Source organism: Salmo trutta, chromosome 4 (genome assembly GCF_901001165.1).
Source record: "Salmo trutta chromosome 4, fSalTru1.1, whole genome shotgun sequence".
Lineage (NCBI taxonomy): Eukaryota > Metazoa > Chordata > Actinopteri > Salmoniformes > Salmonidae > Salmo > Salmo trutta.
Window position 1 is genome coordinate 31,123,679 of NC_042960.1, and position 21,928 is coordinate 31,145,606.

General features: G+C 42.2%; 1 protein-coding gene and 1 long non-coding RNA gene across 18 annotated transcripts in view; one reads left to right on the forward strand and one right to left on the reverse strand.

Annotated features, from left to right (window-relative positions):
• LOC115192222 (dedicator of cytokinesis protein 7) overlaps positions 1-17,284 on the reverse strand; it is a 101,562-nt gene extending 84,278 nt beyond the window's left edge. For 12 of the 17 annotated variants that reach the window (XM_029750489.1, XM_029750488.1, XM_029750487.1 and 9 more), the window contains exons 1-4: positions 17,190-17,284; positions 9,551-9,650; positions 1,592-1,767; positions 10-78 (exon numbers count right to left, since the gene is read on the reverse strand). In XM_029750489.1, the coding sequence (XP_029606349.1) occupies positions 10-78; positions 1,592-1,767; positions 9,551-9,650; positions 17,190-17,227 (383 nt within the window). In that variant the 5' untranslated portion in view covers positions 17,228-17,284. The remainder of the gene's footprint in view (positions 1-9; positions 79-1,591; positions 1,768-9,550; positions 9,651-17,189) is intronic. The other 5 variants (XM_029750486.1, XM_029750485.1, XM_029750481.1 and 2 more) reach the window with 2 other exon arrangements.
• Positions 36-13,469, forward strand: LOC115192225 (uncharacterized). Its single transcript, XR_003877899.1, has 4 exons — positions 36-709; positions 814-901; positions 1,097-1,198; positions 13,440-13,469. It is a non-coding gene; the product is annotated as an uncharacterized LOC115192225 (long non-coding RNA).
• Positions 17,285-21,928: the final 4,644 nt, after the last annotated feature.

The following is a 21,928-nucleotide window of genomic DNA, read 5'->3' on the forward strand; positions in this document are numbered from 1 at the left end:
GAGCCTTACCTTCTGTTGACAACGGCCCAGTCCTCAGTGTAGGACCTGACACAGTCTCTGACGTGGGCGTCATTGTGCCTGGAAGGCAAAGAGATACCGCACGTTACAGTCAAAGTCTCATCCTCAACACCAGATGTGTTCAGTGAGCTTTAACATTCATATGTTGCAGATGGAAGCGTAGTTAGAGCTATTACTGATTACCTATTTCTGGGGGCTTTCTAGTTCAAAAAAGGGGCTTATGTGGTGGGCGTGGCAGGTGGCGAGATCAGCCCGTTTAGAGAACATTTTAGAGGCCCTGTCATGACAGAAAGTGTCCACCCCTGTCAAAAAGTAATGGTAATTCCAAATGCCCTTAACTAGGTGTCTTCGCCAGACAGACAGAAGAATGTGAGAAAGGATGAAAGTGAGAGAGGGAAAGAGAGAGGTGGGAAGAGAGTGGAAGACAGCGATGGAGAGAGAAATAGAGAAAGAAAGACAGCAGTGCAAATGTACTTAGACTCGAGTATTTCAACAACTCTTCTCTTCCAACTTGTTAGGCAATCATATGTACCTAAAGGGGAAGGATGGCCAGCCACACAGAAGGGGGATTTTTTACTATGGAGCAGAAGGAGGCCGTGCTGACCGAGATGTATGCTGGCCATTTCGGAGTGAAACGCATGATTGCTAAAATCAACCTACTGTTCTCTTCTTCTGACGGGGAATTGTCAAGGTGAAGGACAGCTGGGCAAGTGAAATAACCTTTTGTTTATCAATCACGTTCTATTATATCTGAAATTATTATAATTTTAATGAATGTCACTTTTTGCTTAAAAGCTCAGTACCCTGTCTAGCCTGCCAGAAGTTTGAGAGGGTGAAGACTGGCTGAAGCCCATCAAAGTTGTTTCACCATGGCACATGATCGGTAAGTGTCCCAACTCAAATGTTGCCCTGATAAGTTGTTTTGTAATGGTTGCTTTATTTGACCAAAGAAAAGTTCAATATTATAGAATGTGTGTGTGTGTGTCAGTATCTTTACAAATATGAAAATCTGCATACTGTATGACACAGATATGGGTAAGAATAACGTAAATCTTCTCCCTAACACTTTAAATGTTAGGGGTGGCCCTCATCGGACCCTTCACGAAGTCCAGGAATGGCAACAGCTGGTGTCTGAAAACGACCGATCACTTTAAAAAGTGGGGAGGCAATACCCATTAAGGTCGGTAAAGGACGAGTACGTTCTTAACTCTACATTTTCTTCTGTAACCCATTAAAAAGGGTGCTTGCAACCAAAAATAGATTTACCGGACGTCAAAACCAGAACAGTTATTTGCTTTATTCATTTGGTAAATCAATTGGTGCAATTGTGCTAAAATGAGGAGATGCATCCTGTTTGCTGCAACTGAGTTAGACCTGATGTAGGCCTAGAGGAATCTGATAATGTCTCAACTGATAATACAGACTCAGCTCCTACAGACTCAGCTCCTACTGTAAAGCCCTTTTTGATAACTGTTGATAAAAATAAAAAAGGCTTGAAATTAATTGTATTGATTGAGTTCCTCAGGACCAACTCTAACCCAGCCAGTCAGTAATGTCCCAGTCCAGCACCTACCCTTCCTCAGGCACGGCCTGTCCCACTGTGCGACACTCTCTGGGGGTGCAGACCACCTCGATGTCGTCTGGGGGGAACTCGATCAGGTCCCTCAGGGGGCCCGACTCGATGATAGGTGGGTGAGTGCTGAGGTACTCCTCAAAATCCACTGGCTCCACTGCCTCTGTGAGAAGCACCTGGAAACAGAGAGGAGAGGCTTTGTTAGAGTGAATACAAAAAAATCTGAGAATATACCTGAAAAAGGCCTACCCGAAGGCCTACCTAACTGGGTTAGCCGCCAGAAATCATCCCCAAAAAGTCCAGCTGTATTACTAGCAAAGAAATATCAAGGCTTAGCTGTCAGCAAATGCCATGGCTTGATACGTTGAGACAAGTTCTAACCTGAGAATGTTACAAAACCAATTATCAAGGAACTGCATGTTTTATATTAGCAGACAGTAGAGGCTCCTCAGAGGAGGACAATTCTCCTCAGTGAATTTCATATAAATAGTGTCATATTAAAAAAAAGCTATAATTTTTTGATAAAACTATACTAAATATATTCACATATCACCAAATAATGTATTAAACACACACTATATTGCAATGGAGGTCTACAGTAGCCTCAACAGCACTCTGTAGGGTTGCACCATGGTATGAACAGAACTACCCATCCTCCTCAGGGTACATTGACCTCAATACAAAACCTAGGAGGCTCGTGGTTCTCACCAACTTCCATAGATGTCCTCCAACCTACCAGAGCTCTTGCCACATTAACTAACATTTTGTCCACATAGGATCAGAGAATGAATCTAGTAATGAAAGCATAAGCTACAGCTAGCTAGCACTGTAGTGTATAAAATGTGGTGAGTAGTTGACAAAGGCAATAGTTGAACCATTCAAGAAATTTCTAAAAAAATGAAGGAGAAGCGAGAGGAGAGCGAGCTAGCTTTATTTTGTAGTATTTTTTTTATAACTTTAAATTTTTACTTACTTAACTAGCTTAGCTAGTTTGCTAGTATAGTCCACTCAAACCCAGCTCACAGAGAGGGATGCTATTGTTAGCTAGCTGGCTATGGTTATCCAACACTCAAACTCTTCCAAGTCAAGGTAAGCTTTTTATTTTATAAATGTATAGCACCTGTTCAAGAATGGCTTTTTTTTTTTACTTTATTTCGATTACAATCTCTCTCTCTTTTTTAAATGACAATTTCTAAATAACACTATTTTAAAACAATCCACAGAAAGTCTGTTGCAATTTCAGTTTAATCCACAACAAGGCAGAACAAATATTACAACAAATAATGGTTCAACTCAAATATACTAGTTGATAAAAACAAATTTGGAAAACTGTATAACCTTAAATTATATCAGAAATAGGACTGGTGGAGTTGTCACACATGCAGCTAACAGAAATATATGGACATATCTGCTCTATGCAAAATTATAACCAAGTATCTTAAAAAAGGAGTGGAAGGGGGAGAAAGTAAGAAACTTGTGTCAGCCCTGCATTAAAGAAAATTGTGATAAATTAAAAAGTCTACCAGTTTCATTTAAGGACCAAAATAATTGACAGCTGTGCCATACAGATTGCAAAATATACTGAACAAAAATAGAAACGCAACATGTAAAGTGTTGGTCCCATGTTTCATGAGCTGAAATAAAAGATACCAGATATGTTCCATACACAAAAGGTTTCTCTCAAATTTTGTACACACATTTGTTTATATCCCCGTAACTGAGCATTTCTCATTCACCAAAATAATCCATCCACCTGACAGGTGTCGCATATCAAGAAGCTGATTAAACAGCATGATCATTACACAGGTGCACCTTGTGCTGTGGAAAATAAAAGGCAACTAAAATGTTCAGTTGTGTCACAACACAATGCCACAGAGGGCTCATGTTTTGAGGGAGCATGCAACTGGCATGCTGACTTAAGTAATGCCAACTAGAGCTGTTGCCAGATAAATAAATGTCACATTTTCTATCATAAGCCACCTCCAACGTCATTTTAGAGAATTTGACAATACACCCAACCGGCCTCACAACCACAGACCTAATGTATTGTGTCACGTGGGCAAGCAGTTTGCTGATGTCAACGTTGTGAAACAAGTGGTCCACTGTGGCGATGGGGTTATGGCATGGGGCTGGCGTAAGCTACAGACAACGAACACACTTGCATTTTATCGATGGCAATTTGAATGCACAGAGATACGAGAACCTGAGGCACATTGTCGTGCCATTCTTCCTCCGCCATCACCACGTTTCTGCATGATAATGCATGGGCCCATGTCGCAAGGATCTGTGGACAATTCCTGGAAGCTGAAAATGTCCCAGTGCTTCCATAGCCTGCATAGTCAGACATGTCACCCATTGAGCATGTTTGGGATGCTCTGGATCAACGTGTACGACAGTGTGTTCCAGTTCCCGCCAATATCCAGCAACTTCGCACAGCCACTGAAGAGGAGTGGGAGAACATTCCACTGGCCACAATCAACAACCTGATCAACTCTATGCAAAGGAGATGTGTCGCGCTTCATGAGGCAAATGGTGGTCATATAAGATACTGACTGGTTTTCTGATCAATGCCCCATTTTATTTTTTAAGGTATCCGTTACCAACAGATGCATATCTGTATTCCCAGTCATGTCAAATCCATAGATTAGGGCCTAATGAATGCATTTCAATTGACTGATTTCCTGAAATATGAACTGTAACTTAATAAAATCTTTTAAAATTGTTCCATGTTGCGTTTATATTTTTGTTCAGTATGTGTAAAAGGTGTACCACAGGGGTCGATTTTTGGGCCGGATGTGGAGGTCCTGGGCTGGTGTGGTTACATGTGGTCTGCGATTTTGAGGTCGGTTGGACGTACTGCCAAATTCTCTAAAGTGACGTTGGTGGCAGCTTATGGTTGAGAAATTAACATTCAATTATCTGGCATCAGCTCTGGTGGACATTCCTGCAGTCAGTGTGCCAATTGCATGCAAGCCTCAAAGCCTGAGACATCTGTGGCATTGTGTTGTGTGACAAAACTGCACATTTTAAAAGTGGTCTTTAAATTGTCCCCAGCACAAGGTGCACCTGTGTAATAAAATCAAATGTATTAATAATGCCCTTTTTACATCAGCAGATGTCACCCATGATCATGCGGGTTTAATCAGCTTATTGATATGCCACACCTGTCAGGGGGATGGATTTTCTTGGAAAAGGAGAAATGCTCACTAACAGGAAGGTTAAAATTTGAGAGAAATTAGTTGTGTGTACGGACAATTTCTGGGATTTTTTATTTCAGCTCATGAAAGATGGGACTAACACTTTACGTGTTGCATTTATATTTTTGTTCGGTGTAGTCGGGAAGAGATTTCGATGTACCGTTTCCATTGAACATGGTTTATGTACTGATACACAAAACGACGCCAGATTCAAAACTGAGTTTTTCAATTAAAATTATTATACAAAATTCTTTCAACCAACAGAATGTTAAATATATGGGAGATACAACAATCCAAGCTTTGCAGATTGTTTTTTGTCATAGGTTCAGGAATGGATGAAGAATTGCAACATTTACCTGGAGTTAAATGTCCATATAGCACTGCTGGGTTATTTGAAAAGTCCGAGTCAGTCGATCAATAATACTTAACAAAAATGTTTATCTTTATTTACAATTTGTAAAAACTATGAGAATCGAAAGCTTCAGACCTGTGAAACATCATAGCACAATTGAAAAATATATGGCAAATAGAAATCAACTGGATGGTGTTCAGCGATAGATGGGAGGGGTTGAGGGGAGCTGAAGGGTGGGACTAAAAATAACAAAAAAAACAAGATAAATACACTGTGTCTGTAAAATGCATATAGGTTCAGAACTTTTGTGAAACAACACAGTTGAAAAACATATGGCAAATAGAAATTAAACTGCATGGTCGTCATAGATAGATGGGAGGGGTTGAGGGTAGCTGAAGGATGGGACTAAAAACAAACAAAAGATAACTTATGTAAAATATACCATGTCCGTAAAAGCTGGAAGTAGAAGCCTAAGTGATATTGTCCATTAGTTTACTCCAATTGGGGGGATAATAAAGGGGGGAAAAAGAGAAGAGTGCAAAGAGAGTAGTGCAACAAGGTCCCGGAGAGGCAGTACTAAGCGGTGGGCGGGTGGACATGGCTAGTACCGTGTCAGAGTTCAGCAGGGTTACAGTAGCTGGAAAGAAACTGTTCTTAAGCCTGCTAGTGCGGGAACGTAGAGACCTGTGCCGCCTGCCTGATGGTAGGAGGGCAAACAGCTTGTAGCATGGATGTGAAGGGTCCCTGATGATGCTGTGCGCCCTACGCAGACACCGCTTGCGCTGGAGGTCTACAATGGCAGGGAGCTGGGCACCAGTGATGTGCTGGGCAGTTTTCACCACCCATTGCAAGGCCTTCCGGTCAGCCACGGAGCATCCGCCAAACCACATTGTGGCGCAGTTAGTCAGAATGCTCTCGACCATGCAGCGGTAAAACTTCACCAGGATCTTGGGAGACAGGCGGGCCTTCTTCAGCCTCCTCAAAAAGTACAGGCGCTGCGGCACCTTTTTGACCAGGGTTGAGGTGTTGAGGGTCCAGGAAAGGTCCTCGGAGATGTAGACACCCAAGAATTTGAAGCTGGGCACACGCTCCACCTCAGTGCCATCACTGAGAACTGGGGCGTGGCTGCAGCTTTTAGACTTCCGGTAAATCCACAATGAGCTCCTTGGTTACCTTTGCATTGAAGACCAAGTTGTTGTCAGCACACCATGCAGCCAGGTGCTTGACCTCCTCCCTGTAGGCTGACTCGTCATTGTCACTGATCAGGCCTACCACTATGGTGTCATCTGCGAACTTGACGATGGTGTTGGAACAGTGAACAGGAACACAGTTGTAGGTGAAGAGTACAGGAGGGGGCTCAGCAAGCAGCCCTGTGGCACACCGGTGTTCAGGGTTGAGGAGGTGAAGTTGTCTAAGACAGGACTTCGCCGGATGTGAAAGCAGCGTCGCGTGCCTTTAGCAGTAGTCAGACCTCTGTTCATCCAAAGCTTCTGGTTGAGGAAGGTCTTTATTAGTTTATGGGTGGTGACATTCTGGATTACATCTGCATCAACAACAGAAGAAACACATGTTTCATTGTCTGTATGGGAGTCAAGGGTGGGCTGAGTGGCAAACAATCTCCAGTCTGTGTGTTGAAACAGGTGCTGTAGTAATGGGTCTGACACCTCTGGCAACACTTTGACTGTCCTGACTGATGGTTTCACAGGTTTAATGAGGGGTAAATACTTGGGAAGTAGGAACAGGGAAAGGTGATCAGACTGTCCCAGGTGGGGGAAGGGAATGCCTTTGTAAGCCTCCGGAATGTTTGTATACATGTGGTCTACTGTATTGTCTATAGTGGGGCAGGAGACATTTTGGTGGAATTTGGGAAAAAACTGTTCAGATTTGAGTGGTTAAAATCCCCTGCAACAATAAAAGCACCATCAGGATGTGCAGTTTGCTGTTTCCTAATAGCTGCATCAGGATGTGCAGTTTGCTGTTTCCTTCTTTCATTGCTAGTTTAGCATTAGCATCCGGAGGTATATAGGCTGCAGTAACAACAATGGATGTAAGCTCCCGAGGCAAGTAGAAAGGCCTACACCTAATCATCAGGTACTCTAGACTGGTTGAGCAGTGACTCCCGGTTATGTTACTGTCTGTACACCATGCTTTGTTTACATAAATGCACAGACCACCTCCTCTGGTCTTACCAGAGTCTTCTGCAGTACGATCAGCCCTGAAGACGTCGTGCCCCTCTAGCCCAATAGCTTTGTCGGTGTCGTGTCTCTGGCATCAATAAATTGAAGACTTATTTTATCAAATCAATTCTCTGTAATTATTATTATGTGATTAAACTAAATCATGTAAATGTAATTAACTAGGAAGTCGGGGCACCAAGGAAAATCTTCAGATTACAAAGTTATAATTTTCCTAATATAACTTTTCAGATATTTTGTTATCCGAACACTTAGTCTTCTAATTAATGAATTATTCTTTACCTCACGTTAGTCTCATTCCAAAAGTCGTAATATGCTGGTTTTCTGCACAAACCCAGCCTTCACTATGAATCATCCATACATCAATTGTCTTAAATCATTTATTTACTATCTAACTAATCACAGAAATGCATAAAACAAACAAACAGTAGATATGGTTACAAGGAAATGATAGGGGAGTTTCCCTAGTGGGCTAAGCCGATATGACGGCTTGGTAGACAAAGGGGAGTGGGTGTGGACTGAGAAGGGCGCGTAAGACAATAGTCACTACACAGTTGATAATTATATTGATTGAAATGCTAATCCTTTGCACATGAACGCTCACTCATTCGGGAATAATTGCAATCAATATATACATTTACGCTCAGTGTGTCGTCGTGATCTGTTGGAATCGTCCGTCTTTCTGTTGGAAAGTTCATCTGATCGTCTCTCTCCTTCCATGAAGTCTTTGGTTAGAATAGATACTTCAGAGTAACATTCAGAAATGCTCTTATAGACTAGATGTTTCGGCGGTTGTCGGTCTTCGCATTCAATGGTACATAATTCCTAGCTGTAGACTAGTAATCTGTATCAATGAGTTGCTCTTATTCTGTCGGAATCGATAGCCTCAGAGTTTCAACAACCATAGCTTATACTGAGATTCTTGTGGTCTCTACTCAACCTTAGCTCCCTCAGCTGACCGAGGGAGGCATGGTCTGAAGGGAATTTCTTCAGGTGGGGGTTATATTCGTAACAGTAGAAAAGGGCTGTCCCATGACGCCAGATCGATGTCTGTGCTCGTGGGGGCGGGCCAATGACTTAGTTAAACTTTAAACAGAAATACAATTCTCTCACATTAACGGTTCAACATCACCTTACATAATTTCACAAATAGTTTCATCTTTACTCATTCATTTAATACAATAATTAGATGCAAACCTCATAACGGAGGCTCCTGTATAAACAGAGTTATGGTTATCTGGCTGTATTGTCTTTCCTGAGGTCACAATCATAAAACAAAACGGACCGGTCGTAGCTGGTTTCTTTTTTGTGAGATGATTCTTAGATGTATTTCGTCCGCCAGTGACCGAACGTTAGCGAGGAAAAGGCTAGGTAGTGAAAGCTGATTTGGGGTTAGCTTTTGCCTAGCCCAGAGGCCACCCCGCTTACCTAGCCTTTGATTACGATCTCGACGCCGTCTCCGGGCACTATCTCTCGGCGATGTTTCAGTCTCCCGGAGCATCCTCCAGTGGAAGTTGTAAGTCGTCAAACTCTCATGGTGTATTGTGTTCCAATATATATATATATATATATATATATATATATATAGAGTGTACGTCAGGCTGTACTGAGTGAATAAACTAACAACTATTAAGTCAATTATTGCTAATTCGCAAAATCTGGGTAGACGCCGAGCCTCGTGTTGTACACGTGCCGCCATGTGTGTAGAGTAGCAGTCATACTGTACATTTAGCAGTCATACATTGTAGAATAATTGTGAAGACATCAAAACTATGAAATAACACATATGGAATCATGTAGTAACCAACAAAGTATTAAAATAAATAAAAATATATTTTAAGTAACCACACTTTGCCTTGATGACAGCTTTGCACACTCTTGGCATTCTCTCAACCAGCTTCAGCTCGCTACTAGATGTATGTATGTATGTATGTATGCATGCATGTATGTATGTATGTATGTATGTAGGTCAAGAGTTTGGACACACCTACTCATTCATTACTGGTGAGAGGAGCAAGGCAGTGCCATCACTGACCACACCGTAGGGGTGAGAGGATGTGAAGAATGGACCTGTTAATTGTTACACTTACATTTACGTCATTTAGCAGACGCTCTTATCCAGAGCGACTTACACTCAAACCCTTCCCCCTCCGTCCATGTACCTCTACCTCTCCCTCTGCAAAAACACCAAGATGCATTGTGGTTAGGAGCTTACGGTGTTGCTTGCGGCGGCACTCACGTTGAGGTTCTTGAGGAGCTGTGGGGAGCCCCCATACTGACCAGCAATCTGCTTTCTCACCTCAGCTGCTACAGTCCTGCAGGGAGGTGAGGAGAGAGAAGCTTAGCAGTTAATATCAAACAACTTCTTAGGGCTAGGCCCCTTCTTTCCCCATTTCTGCCTGAATGACGTGCCCAAAGTAAACTGCCTGTAGCTCAGGCCCTGAAGCCAGGATATGCATATAATTGGTACCATTGGAAAGAAAACAGTTTGAAGTTTGTAGAAATGTTCAAATAATGTACGAGAATGTAACACAATAGATATGGTAGGAGAAAATCTAAAGAAAAAACAACCATTTTCTTTTTTGAGAGAGACACCATCCTCTTAGAAATGCAAGAGAAAGCACATTGTAAAATAGCTCCCTGGATGCAATTCATGGCTTCCACAGGGTGTCCGCAGTCCATATTCAAGGTTTCAGGCTTGCAACTTCAAAAACGAATACGAAATAAGTTTTTGTATGATGACACACTTGGAAATCCGTCTTTGCGTGCCACGATGAAGTTGCGGACCTGCTAAAATCGGTTTCCTATTGAACATACTTCTTTCCCGAAATAAATATTATATAGTTGCTTACAGCCAAAGATGTCACACACACACACACACACACACACACAAACAAACATGGGTTGGAAAAGTGGAAAGGGGCAGTGTAGGCGTAATAAGTTAACAGATAAGGCCAGTTCATTTACGGCAGTAGTCTGGTCACTCTGAAGGACAGGAACAGTATAGTCAAGGGCAGCCGTTCTGTAGTGGGCCAAACATTACTATTATATCTTACGGTCCTTGCTATAAGGGCTCCCGAGTAGCGCAGCGGTCTAAGGCACTGCATCTCAGTGCTAGCAGCGTCACAAGACACCCTGGTTCGTTTCCTGGCTAACACAACCGGCCATGATTGGGAATCCCATAGGGTGGCGCACAAGTCGCCCAGTGTTTCCAACTGGCTTTCCTACAGTGAGGGGGAAAAAGTATTTGGTCCCCTGCTGATTTTGTACGTTTTCCCACTGACAAAGAAATGATCAGTCTATAATTTTAAATGGCAGGTTTATTTGAACAGTGAGAGACAGAATAACAACAAAAAAATCCAGAAAAACATGTCAAAAATGTTATAAATTGATTTGCATTTTAATGAGGGAAAAAAGTATTTGACCCCTCTGCAAAAAATGAATTAGTACTTGGTGGCAACACCCTTGTTGGCAATCACAGAGGTCAGACGTTTCTTGGAGTTGGCCACCAGGTTTGCACACATCTCAGGAGGTATTTTGTCCCACTCCTCTTTGCAGATCTTCTCCAAGTCATTAAGGTTGAGGCTGACGTTTGGCAACTCGAACCTTCAGCTCCCTCCACAGATTTTCTATGGGATTAAGGTCTGGAGACTGGCTAGGCCACTCCAGGACCTTAATGTGCTTCTTCTTGAGCCACTCCTTTGTTGCCTTGGCCGTGTGTTTTGGGTCATTGTCATGCTGGAATACCAATCCACGACCCATTTTCAATGCCCTGGCTGAGGGAAGGAGGTTCTCACCCAAGATTTGACGGTACATGGCCCCGTCCATCGTCCCGTTGATGTGGTGAAGTTGTCCTGTCCCCTTAGCAGAAAAACACCCCCAAAGCATAATGTTTCCACCTCCATGTTTGACGGTGGGGATGGTGTTCTTGGGGTCATAGGCAGCATTCCTCCTCCTCCAAACACGGCGAGTTGAGTTGATGCCAAAGAGCTCCATTTTGGTCTCATCTGACCACAACACTTTCACCCAGTTGTCCTCTGAATCATTCAGATGTTCATTGGCAAACTTCAAACGGGCATGTATATGTATTCTTGAGCAAGGGGACCTTGCGGGCGCTGCAGGATTTCAGTCCTTCGCGGCGTAGTGTGTTACCAATTGTTTTCTTGGTGACTATGGTCCCAGCTGCCTTGAGATCATTGACAAGATCCTCCCGTGTAGTTCTGGGCTGATTCCTCACCGTTCTCATGATCATTGCAACTCCACGAGGTGAGATATTGCATGGAGCCCCAGGCCGAGGGAGATTAACAGTTCTTTTGTGTTTCTTCCATTTGCGAATAATCGCACCAACTGTTGTCACCTTCTCACCAAGCTGCTTGGCGATGGTCTTGTAGCCCATTCCAGCCTTGTGTAGGTCTACAATCTTGTCCCTGACATCCTTGGAGAGCTCTTTGGTCTTGTCCATGGTGGAGAGTTTGGAATCTGATTGATTGATTGCTTCTGTGGACAGGTGTCTTTTATACAGGTAACAAACTGAGATTAGGAGCACACTCTTAAAGGGAGTGCTCCTAATCTCAGCTCGTTACCTGTATAAAAGACACCTGGGAGCCAGAAATCTTTCTGATTGAGAGGGGGTCAAATACTTATATCCCTCATTAAAATGCAAATCAATTTCTAACATTTTTGACATGCGTTTTTCTGGATTTTTTGTTGTTATTCTGTCTCTCACTGTTCAAATAAACCTACCATTAAAATTATAGACTGATCATTTCTTTGTCAGTGGGCAAACGTACAAAATCAGCAGGGGATCAAATACTTTTTCCCTCACTGTAGTTAAAATAAAAATTTATTAAAATGCTGTGGACTGAGGGCTCTCTCTCCCTGGCCCTGGTGGTGGCCTTACTGTCCTTACGGTTCTCTCTGACACTGCTGTATATCACACAACAGAAGAAAAAATAAATAAATAGGGAAGCAGTTCTGTTGTGGGCCAAACATTACTATTATGGTCCCTGAGCTCTTCTTGGCCATGGCCATGCTGGTGGCCTTACGGTTCCCTCTGACACCATTATGGTCCCTGCTGTGGCCTGGTCCCTGGCCAGACTGGGCCTGGTCCGGGGTAAGCAGAACGTCTAGAGCTGCCGACTCGTTGAAGTAGAAATATTCATCCAAATCAAAGTTAGTGATCGCTGTTCTGATGTCCAGAAACCGTTTTCGGTCATAGGAAATATTATCTACAAAAAAAATTAAGATCAGCGTAGAATGGCCACTATCCACTGCAGCGCCATCTCGGAGCATGTGCTGATCAGCTGGAAAGTGTCTTCACTGACATTTTCAACCTCTACCAAACCGTCTGTATTACCTACAGTGCCTTCAGAAAGTACTCATACCCATTGACTGATTCCTCATTTGGTTGTGTTTCAGCCTAAATTCAAAATGGATTAAATATAAAAAATCTAATCTACACGCAACACCCCATAATGACAAATTGTTTGACATTTTTGCAAATTTACTGAAAATAAAATACAGAAATCTAATTTACATTAAAAAAATCACACCCGAGTCAATACTAGCGCTAACTGATTAACAGAAATGTCGGTTATTTTTCGGTTTTCAAACAACTAATTGACCTGTCGGTTCAGTTATTTGAATTCCATTTTGTTTGTGTTTTTTCAGTGAACTCAATGCGCACATTACAGTTTCTCTAGAGATAAATCAGATTCAGCCTGAACTGTGTGATGTAGTAGGGCGTTGTGGTTTCCAACAGGCCAATAATCTACAGTTTAGCACATAAAATATGGTATTTTACTACAATGACCATAATCCATTACGCACATAGTGCATTCAGAAAGTATTCAGACTTTTTCCACATTTTGTTACGTTACAGCCTTATTCTCAAATTGATTAAATTGCTTCCCCCCTATCAATCTAAACACAATACCCCATAATGGCAAATAAAAAATAAAAATAAATATATAGTTTAAGTAATATCACATTTCCATAATTATTCAGACCCTTTGGCTACGATTATAGCCTCGAGTCTTCTTGGGTATGTTGCTACAAGCTTGGCACACCTGCATTTGGCAATTTTCTCCCATTCTTCTCTGCAGATCTTCTCAAGCTGTCAGGTTGGATGGGGAGCGTCGCTGCATAGCAATTTTCTAGTTTCTCCAGAGATGTTCGATCGGGTTCAAGTCCGGGCAAATCAAGGACATTCAGAGACTTGTCCTGAAGCCAATCCTGCAATGTCTTGGCTGTGTGCTTAAGGTTGTTGTCCTGTTGGAAGGTGAACCTTCGCCTCAGTGATTGTGTTCTCAACTTGCCTACCTGGTTAAATAAAGGTGAAATAAAAAATAAAATAAATAAAAATACATTTAAACTCAGTTTTTCACAATTCCTGACATTTATTCCAAGTAAAAATTCCCTGTCTTAGGTCAGTTAGGATCACCACTTTATTTTAGAATGTGAAATGTCAGAATAATAGTAGAGAGAGAATGATTTATTTCAGCTTTTATTTCTTTCATCACATTCCCAGTGGGTCAGAAGTTTACATACACTCAATTAGTATTTGGAAGCATTGCCTTTAAATTGTTTAACTTGGGTCAAACGTTTTGGGTAGCCTTCCACAAGCTTCCCACAATAAGTTGGGTGAATTTTGGCCCATTCCTCCTGACAGAGCTGGTGTAACGGAGTCAGGTTTGTAGGCCTCCTTGCTCGCACACGCTTATTCAGTTCTGCCCACACATTTTCTATAGGATTGAGGTCAGGGCTTTGTGATGGCCACTCCAATACCTTGACTTTGTTGTCCTTAAGTCATTTTGCCACAACTCTGGAAGTATGCTTGGGATCATTGTCTATTTGGAAGACCCATTTGCAACCAAGCTTTAACATCCTGACTGATGTCTTGAGATGTTGCTTCAATATATCCACATAATTTTCCTCTCTCATGATGCCATCTATTTTGTGAAGTGCACCAGTCCCTCCTGCAGCAAAGCACCCCCACAACATGATGCTACCACCCCCGTGCTTCACGGTTGGGATGGTATTCTTCAGCTTGCAAGCCTCCCCCTTTTTCCTCCAAACATAACGATGGTCATTATGGCCAAACAGTTCTATTTTTGTTTTATCAGACCAGAGGACATTTCTCCAAAAAGCACGATCTTTGTCCCCATGTGCAGTTGCAAACCGTAGTCTGGCTTTTTTATGGCGGTTTTGGAGCTGTGGCTTCTTCCTTGCTGAGCGGCCTTTCAGGTTATGTCGATATAGGACTCGTTTTACTGTGGATACAAATACTTTTAGACCTGTTTCATCCAGCATCTTCACAAGGTCCTTTGCTGTTGTTCTGGTTTTGATTTGCACTTTTCCGCACTAAAGTACGTTCATCTCTAGGATACAGAATGCATCACCTTCCTGAGCTGTATGACGGCTGCGTGGTCCCATGGTGTTTATACCTGCGTACTATTGTTTGTACAGATGAACGTGGTACCTTCAGGCGTTTGGAAATTGTTCCCAAGGAAGAACCAGACTTGTGGAGGTCTACAATTTTTTTTCCTGAGGTCTTGGCTGATTTCAAGGTAGGCCTTGAAATTCATCCACAGGTACACCTACAATTGACTCAAATTATGTCAATAAGCCTATCAGAAGCATTTAAAGTCATGACATCATTTTTCTGGAATTTTCCAAGCTGTTTAATGGCACAGTCAACTTAATGTATGTAAACTTCTTACCCACTGGAATTGTGATACAGTGAATTATAAGTGAAATAATCTGTCTGTAAACAATTGTTGGAAACATGAACAAAGTAGATGTCCTAACCGACTTGCCAAAACTATGGTTGAGTGGTTGAAAAACGAGTTTCAATGACTCCAACCTAAGTGCATGTAAACTTCCGACTTCAACTGTAGATTCCCTTGCTCATGCGTGGTTCGGACGGACCAGTCATCAGCACCATCTGCAGTGCCTCTACTCAAATGACTCTCACCTAACACACACACACACACACACACACACACACACACACGTTGCTGCTACTATTATATTTTTTCCTGCTGCTCAGCCACTTTACCCCTGATTGTATGCATACAACTACCTCGTCTATAACTATCGTTATTGATATTGTTGGTGAACATACTGTATATTTTATTTATATTGACACCATCTATTTCTGATATTGCTACTATGCAAGTAACCTTTGGCTGTACCGTTTACACCTTCTGTAGAGACCCATCCACTTAGCAAAATATTGATATATAAAATGAATATTGACATGTGTGGTCGTAACATACCACACAGACTCACTAAACACAAATGCTTCGTTTGTAAATTATGGCTGAGTGTTGGAGTGTGCCCCTGGCTATCTGTCAATAAAAAATAAAAATAGGGCCGTCTGGTTTAAGGAATTTGAAATGATTTATACTTTTACTTTTGATACTTAATTACATACTTAAGTATTTTTAAAACCACATACTTTTTTACTTTTACTCAAGTAGTATTTTACTGGGTGACAGTTTTACTTCAGTAATTTTCTAATAAGGTATCTTTACATCTGGACACTTTCGGTTTAGCTGGAATTTTTCCTTATTGTAGGCTACTACCACTTTTAGTCTTAATCTTTACTACTCTACTCACTGTTTAGCACATGAACTCACATGTGAATCCTTAAAGAGATGGGTGGGGCTGGCTTAAGATGGTGTGAACTATGCTGAATGGGTGTAGACAAAGGAGAGCTCTCAAGTAGGTACCAAAACATTCAAAGGCCCTTTTCTCAAAAGTGAGTTCACAAGTTCATCAACTTTCAAAGCAGAATTACTTTCCCATTGTTCCTCAAAAATGATATACAATGTTGCAGCTCTGAGTCTACTTTTAACCAATGTAAAGAAAAAAAAATCTATTTCAATTTTTGCTACATAAGACCGAATCCAGGTGGCGAGTCACATATGAGCAATTTCTTCACAACAATGCAATGCATTGTTTTACATCCAGCTTTAATTCCACTGGCATGAACAGCAAGCAACTGAAATAGACACAGCGCTTCTGGTTTTGTTTGTTTCAATAGACGCATTAGATCTGAATGCATTACCTTTAACTGTGGTTGACATAACTTTGAATGTTAGGGCTTTTGCTGGTAAACTACAACTGTCCATGACGATGTTAGTTAACATCACCGTATAGCCGATTAAACTCAACTCCACGATTTAGGATGGAGTTGGGCACGATTTAGGATGGAGGGCGGCGACTCAGTTTAGGCAAACTAGAGCTCCTTCACATAAAACAAACAATTATTTATCATAAACGTAATTGCGTAATCTGCGTAATTGCGGGCTATTCTTTGGGTACTGAAATCAGCACCTACAGTAAAGAGCTCCACTTCGGAGCTCGATTTCGCCCACATTAGTCGCCGCTCAACTGGCATCATAGCTACTGTGTTGCTTTCTCTCGTCGATGTGTCAGTGCACCCAGCCGTAGCCAACAAGTTACCGCAACGGTCTACTACGGATTTTCTAGTCAGTCCAACTAAATGCTTACCTAAATCCTTGTAAAGACAGATAGTGGTTGGGTTTGATAGTATGATAGATGTCAAATGTAGCTAAACTTCAACCCCGTATGCATGCAACGGCACGATACACAAAAATAACATTGAGAAACAGACAGCGCTGTACTATATGGCGGGTCTATGACTGGCACTGGGGCATCTTTGATATGGCTAACGATAACTAGCTAGCTGGCAGGGCCTTATTTGGGGATAGCTTTGCCTTGAAACGGAGGGCAGAGGACGAGAGTTTTTTTAAATATTGAAAACAGCGTAGCTTGAACGAGGGACTCAGTTCTATCAGTGTTAAAATTGGAAGTAACGCCCTTACCTGCTGATTTTTTGGGCGAATGCGCGGCGCTCAGCCATGACTGTAGACGCTGATGTGCTTGGGTTCCGCTGCTTCCTCCCAAGGAGAAAAAAAATGAGTCTGGAATAGCAACCGTAAAGATCATAAAGCAGGCGCACACGAACACACCCTGCCACAAGTCAGACAGACTGTTTTTGTATGACACCAAACACTTCATTAGCCTAACACAAGTTTCAAAATCCAATTTGGCACGTATTTGCTGTTGAATAAAATTCAATTTTCAAATCGTTTTTTCAAATCTCACTCCAACACTCAGTCTCCAACTGCTCTTAAATGCAAGTAACACTAAATGCATGCTCTTCCACCGATCACTGCCCGCAACTGCCTGCCCGTCCAGCATCACTACTCTGAATGGTTCTGACTTAGAATATGTGGACAACTACAAATACCTAGGTGTCTGGCTAGACTGGAAACTCTCCTTCCAGACTCACATTAAGCATCTCCAATCCAAAATTAAATTTAGAATCAGCTTCCTATTTCGCAACAAAGCATCCTTCACTCATGCTGCCAAACATACCCTCGTAAAACTGACCATCCTACCGATCCTCCACTTCGGCGATGTCATCTATAAAATAGCCTCCAACACTCTACTCAACAAATTGGATGCAGTCTATCACAGTGCCATCCGTTTTGTCACCAAAGTCTCATATACTACCCACCACTGCGACCTGTATGCTCTCGTTGGCTGGCCCTCGCTTCATACTCATCGCCAAACCCACTGGCTCCAGGTCATCTACAAGTCTTTGCTAGGTAAAGCCCCGCCTTATCTCAGCTCACTGGTCACCATAGCAGCACCCACCCGTAGCACGCGCTCCAGCAGGTATATCTCACTGGTCACACCCAAAGCCAATTCCTCCTTTGGCCGCTTTTCCTCCCAGTTCTCTGCTGCCAATGACTGGAACGAACTGCAAAAATCACTGAAGCTGGAGACTCATATCTCCCTCGCTAGCTTTAAGCACCAGCTGTCAGAGCAGCTTACAGATCACTGCACCTGTACATAGCCCATCTGTAAACAGCCCATCCAACTACCTCATCCCCATGATGTATTTATTTATTTATCTTGCTCCTTTGCACCCCAGTATCTCTACTTGCACATTCATCTTCTGCACATCTACCATTCCCGTGTTTAATTGCTATATTGTAATTACTTCGCCACCATGGCCTATTTATTGCCTTACCTCCCTTATCTTATCTCATTTGCACTCACTGTATATATACACTTTTCTTTTTTCTACTGTATTATTGACTGTATGTTTGTTTATTCCATGTGTAACTCTGTGTTGTTGTATGTATCGAACTGCTGTGCTTTATCTTGGCCATGTCGCAGTTGTAAATGAGAACTTGTTCTCAACTAGCCTACCTGGTTAAACTTTTTTTTAACACACTGTATATAGATTTTCTTTTTTTCTATTGTGTTATTGACTGTACACTTGTTTATTCCATGTGGAACTCTGTGTTGTTGTTCATGTCGCACTGCTTTGCTTTATCTTGGCCAGGTCACAGTTGTAAATGAGAACTTGTTCTCAACTAGCTTACCTGGTTAAATAAAGGTGAAATAAAAATAATAAAAAATAAAAATATATAAAGATAAGCATGAGACAGTATGTGGAGGAAATGTGGTTGAAACCATGTTTGGATTTTGTTTTGCCTGGGTATGTGGCCACATGGGCTGATCGAGAAGAGCGAGTGGGGGGGTGATGTTTCTGAAACTAGGTGTACAGTATGGAAGAGTAATGTTGAGAACTGAGTTGGAATGTATAGCGGTTAAAGTGTGGGGTGTCCAGTGCAGAATTACAGTACTGAACTTTTACAAACACAGATTAGTCTGCATAAAAGATGGATGCCCAACAAGATTTCACATTGGGAGGGCAACTATGTCATGCATTGATCTGACGCTGGCGTCGGGGGATCTGGCCAGAAGAGGGGATTGGGATTTAATGGACCGGTATACTGTACAATTGGGAGCGACCATTTCCCAGTTCTGAGCTGGTTTGGCCAGAAACTTTTGGAAGTGGATGAAAGACATAGACCCATGGACTTTGGAAAAGCTTGATGGGAGTAATTTGCAGAGAAATGTGCAGAATGTTTCAGTGAGGTTCACAGTGACTGATCTGTTGAAGAATGGAATGAATTCCTGTGTTCAATGCCATTTCAAGCTTCTGTGCTTACTATCCCACAGAGAAGGCCCCTAGAACACGGAGGAACAAGGATTGTGATGCTGCAGTTCGTGCTAGAAATTTGGCATACAGGGCCCTGAGACGACATACATTGGAAGGTTCAGCGGTGGAGTATTAAAGCTATGGGAGGTGGGGAAGATCATTAAGGGAGCTAAGTGGGAGTGTTGGAGAAATATTGCGGGAAATTGGGGGCAGATACACCAGTGGGGGAAGAGTGGGCGGTGATTGGCGAATGTCGGGAAGTTGCAGACGGTTGGGTATGCCGGTGTTGGAGGATGGAGAAGAGATCACTGTAAATTATAAAGATAAAGATGACTTACTTGTATGTGTCAAAACGTTTCAAGCTATCCACCAGTAGTGTAAAGTACTTAAGTAAAAATACTTTTAAGTACTACTTAAGTAGTTTTTTGGGGCATCTGTATATTAATTTACTATTTATATTTTTGACAACTTTTACTTTTACTCCACTACATTTCTAAAAAAAATAATGTACTTTTTACTCCATACATTTTCCCTCACACCCAGAAGTATTTTGAATGCTTAGCAGGACAGAAAAATTGTCTAATTCACACACTTATCAAGAGAACATCCCTGGTCATCCCTACTATCTCTGATCTGGCAGACTCACTAAACACAAATGCTTAGTTTGTGATTGTGTTGAACTGACGAAGGAGGGTGATGGAGTGCTGCATCAGATGACCTGGCTTCCACAATCACCCGACACCAACCCAATATAGATGTTTAGGATGAGTTGGAACTCAGAGTGAAGGAAAAGCAGCCAACAAGTACTCAGCATATGTGGGAACTCCTTCAAGACTGTTGGAAAAGCATTCCAGGTGAAGCTGGTTGAGAGAATGCCAAGAGTGTGCAAAGCTGTCATCAAGACAAATGCTGTCAACTTTGAACAATCTAAAATATATTTTGATTTGTTTTACACTTTTTTGGTTACTACATGATTACATATGTGTTATTTCATAGTTTTGATGTCTTCACTATTATTCTACAATGTAGAAAATAGTAAAAATAAAGAAATACACTTGAATGAGTAGGTGTGTCCAAACTTTTCACTGGTACTGTATATCATGAGCTCCTCCAAGCTGAGTGTGGTGGGTCACAGATGGGTTGGTGAACTTGCCGACTTTAGATCTGACAGCAGATGCAGACGAGTCAAGATGAACACGGATGCGGACACACTCTTCCGGTTGCCACTGGACATCAACAAGTATGTCGCTGAATGCAAAGCTGCCCAGAGACAAGACATAGCCTGGGTGGTCGCTCTTAACCTGTCACAAGGCAACTCGGAACCAGACTCAAGAGGACCCTTGCAGACGATCAGCCACGATGAGTTTGTGAGGACTCAGAGAACGGATAGGGCCGTTGGAGAACTAATCAGACTGAAAGAAACCAACACAGTCCTGACCAGTAATGACAGACCAGGAGGAAGTGGTCCTTTAAGGAAGATGATGCATGAATGGAGGAAACCTCACCTCGACAATGGACTACTATACCGCAAGACATGCCAGAGAAGACAACTGTTGGAACTGAGAAAGTCCTTATCCTGGTGAGGCATCGGTTTTACTAGCCCAATTAATGAAGAGAGACATCGACGAGCATGTAACCCGACGGTGCCACTGTATAAAGCAAAAAAAGCCGGTTACACACACCAGAGCACCAGTAGGCGGCATTACTACTAGTTCACCTTTGGAACTTGTGTCTATTGACTACATGTATTTAGAGGTCGGCTGAGGTGGCTATGAATATATCCTGGGTGTCATTGATCATTTTACAAGGTTCGCTCAAGCGTATCCAACAAAAAAAACTATTCTGGAAGAACAACGGCAGAAAGGATCTTCAGCAATTTCATTCCACAGTTCGGATATCCAACAAAGTTACACCATGACCAAGGCCGTGAGTTTGAGAATGAACCTTTAAGACGTTGCAGCAACACACCGGAGTGAGTAATTTGAGGACAACACCATACCACCCACAGGGTAATCCAGCAGAAAGATTTAACAGGACGTTACTCAAGATGGATAGATGGAAGACCACCTTCCACAGGTTGTAAATGCCTATAATTGTACCAAGCACGAAGGGACAGGATTCTCAAGTTTTACTTGCTGTATGGCTGTTATCTACGCCTATCAGTACACTTGTTTAGTTTGATGATAGGTGAAGTGGCTCCTTCTTCTAAGGGTTATGCCGAGAAGTGGGCTGAGAGGATGAGAGAAGCGTATCAACTTGCATCTGAAAACAGCAAGCAATCAAGTGCAAGTTGGAAGAAGTTCTATGACCGATACATGAAAGGAGTCATTCTTCACTCTGGAGACAGAGTACTTGTCTGGAATCTGGGGGAAAGAGGAGGTCCACGGAAGTTAAGGTCATATTGGGAGAAAACTGTGTATGTTGTCAAAGAACAAGTAAATGACAATCCAGTGAGTAAAGTATTTCCTGAGACAAGTGGAAACAAGACCAGAATCCTACACTGAAACCTACTACACTTAGTCAATGACCTACCTGTCAACT